This window comes from Urocampus carinirostris, chromosome 10, assembly GCF_059441175.1.
Source record: "Urocampus carinirostris isolate Australia breed hairy pipefish chromosome 10, RoL_Ucar_1.0, whole genome shotgun sequence".
Taxonomy (NCBI): Eukaryota; Metazoa; Chordata; class Actinopteri; order Syngnathiformes; family Syngnathidae; genus Urocampus; species Urocampus carinirostris.
This window is the reverse complement of record NC_142358.1, coordinates 41,272,923-41,282,625: the sequence shown is the minus strand read 5'-3', so window position 1 is coordinate 41,282,625 and position 9,703 is coordinate 41,272,923. Positions and strand designations below refer to the sequence as shown.

At 42.0% G+C, this 9,703-nt stretch overlaps 1 protein-coding gene across 1 annotated transcript in view; it reads right to left on the bottom strand.

Annotated features, from left to right (window-relative positions):
* Positions 1-4,937: 4,937 nt before the first annotated feature.
* mre11a (MRE11 homolog A, double strand break repair nuclease) overlaps positions 4,938-9,703 on the bottom strand; it is a 29,625-nt gene continuing 24,859 nt past the window's right edge. The window contains exons 19-20 of the mRNA XM_088346258.1: positions 8,522-8,612; positions 4,938-5,170 (exon numbers count right to left, since the gene is read on the bottom strand). Of these exons, the coding sequence (XP_088202384.1) occupies positions 5,138-5,170; positions 8,522-8,612 (124 nt within the window). The 3' untranslated portion in view covers positions 4,938-5,137. The remainder of the gene's footprint in view (positions 5,171-8,521; positions 8,613-9,703) is intronic.

Sequence of the window (9,703 nt, the reverse complement as noted above, 5' to 3'; positions counted from 1 at the left end):
AATCAAACGAAAAAGGGGGTTAACAAAGTGTATTTATCATTTACTCCAAATATTATGAATACAACAGTTGGCTTATTACCATGGCAACTTATTACAATGAGAAGGAATCTTAATTAAAAGTACTATGAAAACTATTGAGCATTTTTCCCCCCTCTGGAGTATTTTTTTTTTCAAATATGTGATTATTACAAATATATACATTATTAATGATTTAAAAGACGTTTTTCGTTTTTCGTCAAGTCAACTTATTTGTGCCGCAATCACCTTCAAAAAATTCTTATTAAAGAAGACCATAAAGTCATGGGCTGAATGGGTAGAACTAGCTGGAATAATCCGTTGCCTCGTTAGCGATGCTACAGTGTCGAAAAGGATTTTGGGGTTATTCTTTTGTGCCGCAATCCCCTTCGAAAAATAGGCAGATTTTGCAGAGGCAAGGGCCGCTTTATACTTTAACAAGCCGTCACACCAGGTTTGACGGAAAACCTCGAGCTTGGTAGCCCGCCATTTTTATTCAGATTTCCTGCAGTCTTGTCTAAGTGATCCAGTTTCATCAGTAAAACAAGGCGTGCGTCTTTTAGGTCGTGTTTTAAGCCGTAGGGGCGCCACGGAATCCAGGACACTAGCCAGGGTAGCATTAAACTCATTCATGAGTGAGTCAATAGAACCTTTATATAAAGGAAATGACGCAAGTACTCCTGAAAGATGATCAGAGAGCTCAGAAACTATGCCAGTGCTTCTATTGTCAGAAATTGTCATTTTTTTGATTGGTGTCCAGAGAACTCATACATTGTTATTTTATAGCAACCATTTGATATCAACAGGGTTGGGTGGGGTTACTTTAACTTGATTATTTTCAATGACTTTTGGATTACTCCAATACCAAATATGCTAATAAAAGACAAAAGAAACTAAATATGAATACAATTATGACTCACAACACGTGGTAAGCTTTCTCTCCTGGCTTTGATCTAGTTGATCTCCGGCAAAACGAACATAAAATGCGACAAAAACAAAATGACAGCTTGCCAACATCATTTTTGCCATTCCATGTATTCCGTTATTCCCCAAGCCTGTACAAAATTGAGTCATTTTATTCATATTTAGTTTCTTTTGACTTTTATTAGCATATTTGGTATTGGAGTAATCCAAAAGTAATTGAAAGTAATCCAGTCAAAGTAACCCTAGCCAACCCTGGATATCAAGTTACGTTTACTGAAAGATAAAATGTAATTTTCCTCAAATGTCGTCCAATTGTGGAATGACCCATACATTTTATTAATGTTATACAATTTGAATAAATGTGTTACTGTGATTGGCTGGCAACCAGTTCAGGGTGTCCCCTGCCCACTGCCCGGAAATGGCTGGGATGGGCTCCAGCCCCCCCGCGACCCTAATGAGAATAAGCGGTACGGCTAATGAGATAAGATGAGGTGTTACGGGGATTATATCATAAAAGTGTCATTTATGAAATGAGATCTAAAATTGAGAACAACTCGGGTAATGTCTTTTTTATTGCACTGATCGAAAACGTGAATGACACCGATTCAGTCGCTTATCCGAAAAGATGCATTATTTTGGCACCTTGATGACTAATTCTACCAAGCACTTTAAGTCAAAATAAGCATTTTTTTGTAGGAGTTTTGTGTCACTTGGTTTTTAAAATGATTGATGATCTCAGCCACGGATTAAAAATAGGTCAACACCAAGGCATAGAATAATAAATCAACTTAGTAGTTCAGATCCCAAGAGATAATCTTTCTGTAAATACGCGTTCTTTGTATTTGAATGGTTTTGTAAATATGTGAATGAAGACTACAATGGAAAATAAACGTCAGAGAAATTGGATATTTTTTAGCTGTCTTGGGTTTCTTTTGGCACACCCTGACCCAATTCTGACCAACGATGAACAATAAAGAAGTTACCACCCACTTTATACTGTGTATGCTCATTTTCAGTGTCTTACCGTGAACTAGAGCACAGGTGTTAAAGAGGCGGCCCGCGGGCCAGATCAGGCCCGCTAAGGGACAGAATCCAGCCCGTGAGACAACACTCAGAGAAGCGCAAGAGAAAAACAAAGTGCAGGTTGAAATATGTCAACTTGATGTTGCCAGAGCCAGATGTCTCTCACAAAGACACTGTATTTGTATTTATTTCTCTCTCTCTCTCTTTCTTTACCGCCCCTTTTCTCCCACTCTGTCTCTTTTACTCGGTCTCTCTTTTTCTCTTCCTTTGTTGCTCTTTGTCTCTTTCTCTCTCTGTCTTTTAACCTCTTTTGCTCTAACTTCCTTTTCTCTCTTTCCTCTCTCTCTCTTCCTACCTTCGCACTTTCTTTTCTCTTTTCTCTCCTTCTGTCTTTCTATTTCTCTTTGGATTTCTTTCTTCCTCTACCTTTCTTTTGCCCCTCTCTCACGACTTTTTCTTTTGTTTCTCACGCTCTCTCCCCCTCTCTCTTTTTCTTTCTATGTCCCTCCCTCCTTCTTTAACTCTCTCTTTTTTCTTTCTCCTTAATCTACTAGTTCAGCCCCCGACAGAATGTTTGTTCTATCGTGTGGCCCCTGAGTTAAAATGAGTTTGACACCCCTGAACTAGAGGTAAGATCGGGCGTAAAAAAATCCAGCCTATCTATCTACCTTGGATATATCCTTCAAGAGGGGTGACCGACACAGCAAGACAAACGCATACAAAAATAAAGAAAATAAAAAAGGGAAAAAGTAGCAAAAAAACACACAAGATTTTTTGGGACCATGGCCAACCCACTTGCCCAAACACCCAAACAAGTTAAGCACCTCAGCACCTAAGTTGGCCATGCTTTCGTCCCTCCAGATGAAACGGGACACCAGAAAGCGGCCATGTCCCTTGGGTCAGGGTGACACAACACACTCTTCTGTTCAACAGCAGGGCACAACAGGTTTGGCTGGTTTACCCCTACTGCATCATACAGCCCATCCCTTAGAACGCGTCTTAACATCCCACTATCCTTTCACAATCATTCCTATCACCAACAAGAGCTCTATCTATTACCTATCTACCTACCTTGGTCATATCCCTCAAGAAGGGTGACCGAAAGCAAGACACACACATACAATAACAAAGAAAATAAAAGGGAAATGAATAGCAAAAAAAACACAAACATTTTTGGACCATGGCCAACCCAATTGCCCGAACACCCAAACAAGTTAGGCACCTCGGCACCTAAGTTGGTCATGCTTTCGTCCCTCCAGATGAAATTTTTATCCTATCCTTTCGCAATCATTCCTATGACCAACAAGAGCTCTAGCTTCCACTAGATTTAGACCTCTTTCCTGCAGAGCACTCATAACACCATCCATCCACATCAATGGCGGCCTTCCTCTTGGTCTCCTTCCATTGACTTCTGCTCTGTAGATCCTCTTCATCATTCGCTCCTCATCCATCCTCTCCATGTGTCCAAACCAATCTTATCACAGTTCTATTAAAGAATCGGGCTAATCGGCACTAGCGATTGCCCAAAGCTGGCAATGCTAATCCCCAGTCTTGGCAATGAAGGCCAAAACATCTGTTAGATCTTCAGACCTGCTAGGAAATTTGCAGACTGGATTGCTTTGCTCTCAGGACACTCAGCCGGGCCACAGAGTGACATGGACATCGTCGACAGAGGCCCGGGTGAGTTGGTCCACTATTACGTCGCCGACTTCGGGGACTTTGCCACCCTCTGCAGGTTCGGAGATTTGGAGGACGAGATGATGTTTTTATGGCCGGACGACTCGTCACTAATAAAAAGAAGAGGAGAGGATGTCAGGACCAGAACTGAGACAGGACCCACTCGTGTAACGTTTCTCACGGTTTTATTAGGAAGAAGGGAAAGGAGTGCACACACACGATCTGGAGATCGCTGGTCGTGGGGAGTAGGTTTCTCGGATGCGGAAGTGGGACTTCTGTGACGAGCGATGGCGGTGTCGGGAACGGAAAAAACGAGTAGTAGGGATAGAAGAACAAAAACGTGGTCGATATCAGAAAATGGGTTGTTATTCGGGACGGGAGAGCAGACGTGGTTGAGATCAAACAGATCATAGCGGGGAAAAAAACAGGAGCAAAAATCCAGGACAGGCTTGCCGTGTTAAAACGGAGATTCGTAGACGGACCGACAAAAGGGGACTGACAAGACAGAGTTTAAATACCGACAGGGAGCCAATCCATCAACAAGCTGCAGCTGGCGCCACACGAGCAGGGCCATTTGGGGGCCATGGCAACTGTGACATACGGGTGGGGCCAATTGGGTGCCATGGCAACCGTGGCAGAGGAATTAAATATTATAATGTACCGTTTACCAAATTGTTCAAATGAGTTATCTGACTCCATTAACCAAACACAATCTTTATTCTCCTAACAATGCATGCTCGTTTCTTTTTGGGAAAATATGGACAAGAGACCACACAGGGGCAGATTCAATTTCTTAAATAATAAACTAAGTGAACTCCATCGAATTAGCCGAATTAGTGTCGCTCGAGTCTCCGTCAAGACTTTTTTCTCGTTCTCTCTCGATCTTCTTAAGTTCTCCCGGCCCACACCTTTTTCCGCCAGCTGGTGCGCCGGCTCCTCCCATGGGCGCGCCAGGAAAAGCCCCCACGTGGCCCCACCATCATGGAGAAGAGCGTCTCAATGTCTGGACCCCGAGCGATCCTGCATCACGAAGGCCCCTTTTGCGTCGGGAAGTGCTGATTATCATATCAGCCCTTCGTCCCAGTTCCTGCTGTTTTCTGTAAACATCATCCTCCAATAGGTTGCCATGACCTGCCCCACAGCTCAGCCAGTGAATATCTTTTGCATTTAAATGTAATTTGTATTTGATCGTACAAAATCCTTTATAGTCAAATGTATAAAATCCTTCAGACTACAGAGCCTAAGATCTTATCTCTACCTTGAACTGTGCCCGCAGGAAGGGAAAAAAAAGCAAATCCTTCATTTTATTGAACATTTTTATTAGAAAATATCTCAATCATGCATCTAATAAAAACAATTAACCGGGGCATAAAATGAACCTTTTAGTGGAATTGCACTTCTGTAGGAGTTTGCAACCTTAACAAGCCGCTTAGAGTGTCTCAGAAAAACCTGGTTTGATAGCAGCAAATTTCTTGTCAGTGAAATCCATTTCACGCATTTATCTCCTTGCACGGCCTTTAAAAGGATCATCCTAGATTGAGAGGAAACAAATCCAGGGATTAACAACTGGGAAAATCGAAAATAGGTGTTGACGGGTGATATATCAAGGTTCCCCCAAAATTTTTCCGATCAATTTGAAGACTTTTTAAGACCACATCCAATGATATCTAAGACCGTTCTCTGACTCTTTTTGGCATAGAAATGCGGAAAGTGGGGGCCGAGTCGGGACGCAACCCCGGCCGGCGAGGATCTTATTAAGGTGCACAGGATCAGAGTTGGGTAAGGTTACTTTAACTTGATTACTTTCAATTACTTTTGGACGACTCCAATACCAAATATGCTAATAAAAGACAAAAGAAACTAAATATGAATAAAATGATGACTCACAACACGTGGTAAGCTTTCTTTCCTGGCTTTGATCTCTTTGATCTCCGGCAAAACGAACATCAAATGCGACAGAAACAAAATGAAAATCAATCCAAACAGCTTGCCAACATCTTTGCCGTTCCATGTGTTGCGTTACTCCCCAAGCCTGCACAAAATGTAGTCATTTTATTTATATTTAGTTTCTTTTGTCTTTTATTAGCATATTTGCTATTGGAAGAATCCAAAAGTAATTGAAAGTAATCCAGTTAAAGTAACCCTACCCAACCCTGCACAGGATTATAAGGCGCACCCCCAAAAATAAGTCATTCGTCATATGGTACAGACTCACCCGGGTGCAACACAACTGCTGAAAAGACGGGACCCCGCTGCCCCCGGGGTACGCTGCAGAACACCACGCGGCGGAACCGAACCCTGCCGGCGACGACCCGGCCGCACCGGCCCCCAAAAGCCTGTACAGGCTCTTGGGCAGGCCGGTGACAGGATATGGGCAAAACTAGAAATTATTCACTTGGAAAGAGGGAAGTTATAACTTAAAAGTTGTCGTAATTTCAAAATCCCAAAGGTGAGAACCCCTGGGAAAAGTATGTGTGTGTCTGTGTGCGGAGTCAAACTTTGGAACAATTTACAAGATGAGATCAAACAATGTCCAACTATTCACGTGTTCAAATTTAAATACAAAAAAACCCCATTACTGGCGGAATACAGAGATGAAAAAAATGGGGTATGAGTGATACGAGAGATTGTGAATAGTGCGTTTACAACTATGGTTTATTTTGTTGTATTTGTTACTATTATTATATCATAACTGTTATTATTAATAGTATTACTATTGTTGTTATTATCATTGGTGTCTCATTTAGTGACTAGCATTATAACATTAATATATGAGTACTACGATGATTAGTATATAACATATGTGACTATTGTTATCATTATGACTATTGATATCCGACCAATGTAAAATGTATATCCGTGAGATTTTGTTATATTTTGACAGAAAAGAGGAGCTATCTGTAAAATGTATTTAATAGGGAAAATGAAGGGGTAGGGAAAATAAGCATCTGCTTCTTACTACCCCTTTTCGAACATGTTATGTTAACATTATTTTTGTTGTTGAGTCATTGTTTTTGTCCTGTTTTTATTTTATAATGTTCGAAATAAAGTTTTCATTCATTCATTCATTCAACTGGAAACGCCCGGTGTGGCGAAAGGGCACGCCTCCGCGACGGGTTCAGGACATTACCCGGGCGACCCTGTGAAGGAGGTCTGCGCGCAACTGCCGCGGATACCCCACCGCGCCGCCGCAAAGGGTTCGGGCTTCAGCCGGGCGACCCCTCCCACTATTTCCCTGGTGCAGCCAGAACCCAGTTATACTTTAAATAACTCATCCAAAATGGGTTAAACCTACACTTTAAAATCCCAAAGTTACTCCGATGACCACAGTGGGTTACAGACTGACTGCAGTGTCTGAAAGTCATGAGAAAAAGTTAGCGGACACCATAAAGTTGCCTGCTCCATTTTTCACAACTTGAAACACAATAAGACGACTCATCGCAAAAAAAAACCCATTGTTGCAAAGTATTAAGGATTGATCATCAGAATATATAACAGAATAACACTTTAAAAATAAGTTTATTGTAAATCTACTTATAACATTTATTGCATGGATATGACACTGCTGTTTTCCATCTGCCATCAGTATGTACCTGTATTGACTCATCTTCATTCATGCAATGTTTGTGTTGCGTCGTCTGCTACAAGCCACGTGAACTCCTCTTTCCACCATGATTTTCATGTACGTTTACGTTTTGTAGCGTCATACATTTCGTTCACTTCTTTTGAATCTTTCTTCTGGGGCTGAGGTTTTGGCTTGATTCCTAACCACTTCTCCATTTTTCTTGTGTTCTCTGTGCGTCTACTTTGGAAAATAATATACGAAAGCACGACCTTCTAACGCTCGGGGAAGTCCAGAAGCACGAAGTTATTCAATGCAGGCTTTTGATTGGCTGCAGAGTATGCAAATTGCCAAATGAACTGAAATTCAGAAATTTCCAAACCGAACGGAGATTTCGAAAACGGAATAAAGCAAACATCTCATCTCATCTCATTAGCTGTACCGCTTATCCTTATTAGGGTCGCGGGGGGGGCTGGAGCCCATCCTAGCCATCTCCGGGCAGTGGGCAGGGGACACCCTGAACTGGTTGCCAGCCAATTGCAGGGTACACGGGGACAGACAACTCACTCGCTCAGTCACACCTAGGGGCAATTTGGCCCAGCCAATTCACCTGAAATGCATGTCTTTGGAATGTGGGAGGAAACCGGAGTGCCCGGAGGAAACCCACGCAAGCACGGGGAGAACATACAAACTCCGCACAGTAAGGCCGGTAGCTGGATTTGAACCCACGCAGGAGGTTCCCACGACCTCAGAACTGTGCCGCACACGCGCTAACCACTGCGCCGCCGTGCTGCCTTAAAGCAAACATTTGATTTGAAAAAAAAAAAAAAAACGAAAGAAAAAGAAAAAATGAAAGATATTTTTTTGTTTTTTCTTGAAAAAGTTGTCGGCCACCCGGGCGGAGACGTTTTGTAAGTTGTACGCCCGACGTAAAAGATGCATGCCCCGGGCGTCCGGGCCGACATTATTTTAGACACTGCTGACTGTGTGTAAAGCTCCAGCATAGTGTTGCATTTCGAAAATGCCCAAATTGGGATTTTACCACCAACACTTTGCATTTATTGGTAAAAATCGATAAAGTCTGAGAAAATTAAAAATTATTTTTACGACACAACGTTCCATACTTTTGTTAGTTCACTTATTACACACTTTTTAGCTGTATCAAGGATATAAGACTGGGAAAAATCAGGTCATTTGCAGACAATATTTAAGCCCTTTTCAATTCCTTAATTTGCGGTTACCAATTTTAAGACTATTTCAAGTGTTTTAAGACCTTGGGGGAACCCTGTATATGACAAAACAAGTGTAGCAACGGTATACCTCATCATCACTGTCATCAAAACAAACTCCTTTGGTCGCCTGACTCTGACTCTGAGAGCTTTGCCGCAAGACTGAAGACATTGATGCAGATCTGGGGAAATTAAGATGGGACATAGTTATTTAACCTAGAGGTAAATATGCCATTCCGGGAGTATGAGGTAAGTTATTTAAAATCAATCCCATTACTATACGTTCCCCCCATCTATACTCCCTTCTCCAACAAAGCACGTTCAAAATGAGAGTAGGGTAATGCGTGTTTCCAGCTCGCCTTGCCTCACCTTTGGTTTTACCTTAAAAAAAGGACTTGGTTCTTGGTACTGGTACCACTGTTTTTGTACCACCTGTGTCTAGGTTTCGAAAACAATGTACCGGGACTATAAAAATGCGACGTTACTCACTGCTGACCACTGATTGGTCAGAGAGGATTGTACCAGGAGCTGCTACTAAAACAGAGCTGCCATTGTGTGTCAGTGTATTACCTGGACAAATAAATATTTTTTCCAGTTTGGCTACCCGAAATTTTGCCCTGTGGTCGGTTAGCGAGGAGTAGTAGATGTACAAATCCAGCAGGAGCTCGACAGAACAGAATCAAAGTGGTTCGAAAAGCCGGAGAGTTGAAGAGCAATAGGGTGAAGTGTAAAGTAGGCTTAAACGTATTTACTCAAGGTGTGTATTTCTAATCAGTTTGATGTTCCTTTTGGCGTCTCTTAATCTTCCTGTCTTTGTTTAAAGGTGTTGGTACTTTTCCAGCGGGGTGGTCTCTGGTCTTTTGTCTTTGTCTCAACATACCAGTACTTTTTCATGTCTTGTGATCTCAATAAAACACAAAGGCAGACGGGGGAAAAGCTAGAAGGAGTGTGACCAGCGAGACGAGAGCTAGTAAATTATCCGTTCCTCCCTCGCTTCTTCTCCAGCTGCATTTGTTAAAAAACAAAACAAGTCTTTGCCTGAATTTCCTTCAAGAGTTAGCTAATTTTCATAGCTCTCCCACACATCAGTGGTCTCTGTAGACCCAACAGTAAGCTTACATAGTAGGCTAACATTTGCATGTGCGTTCAATTGTAAACATCAAGGGACAAAAAAAGAAATAGCTAAGCATTTCTTCGTAAGTCCTATACCTCAGAGGAGCATTTATTTGCATGGTCCTTATCACAAACTATCTCAAAGGACTGCAAAGGCCAC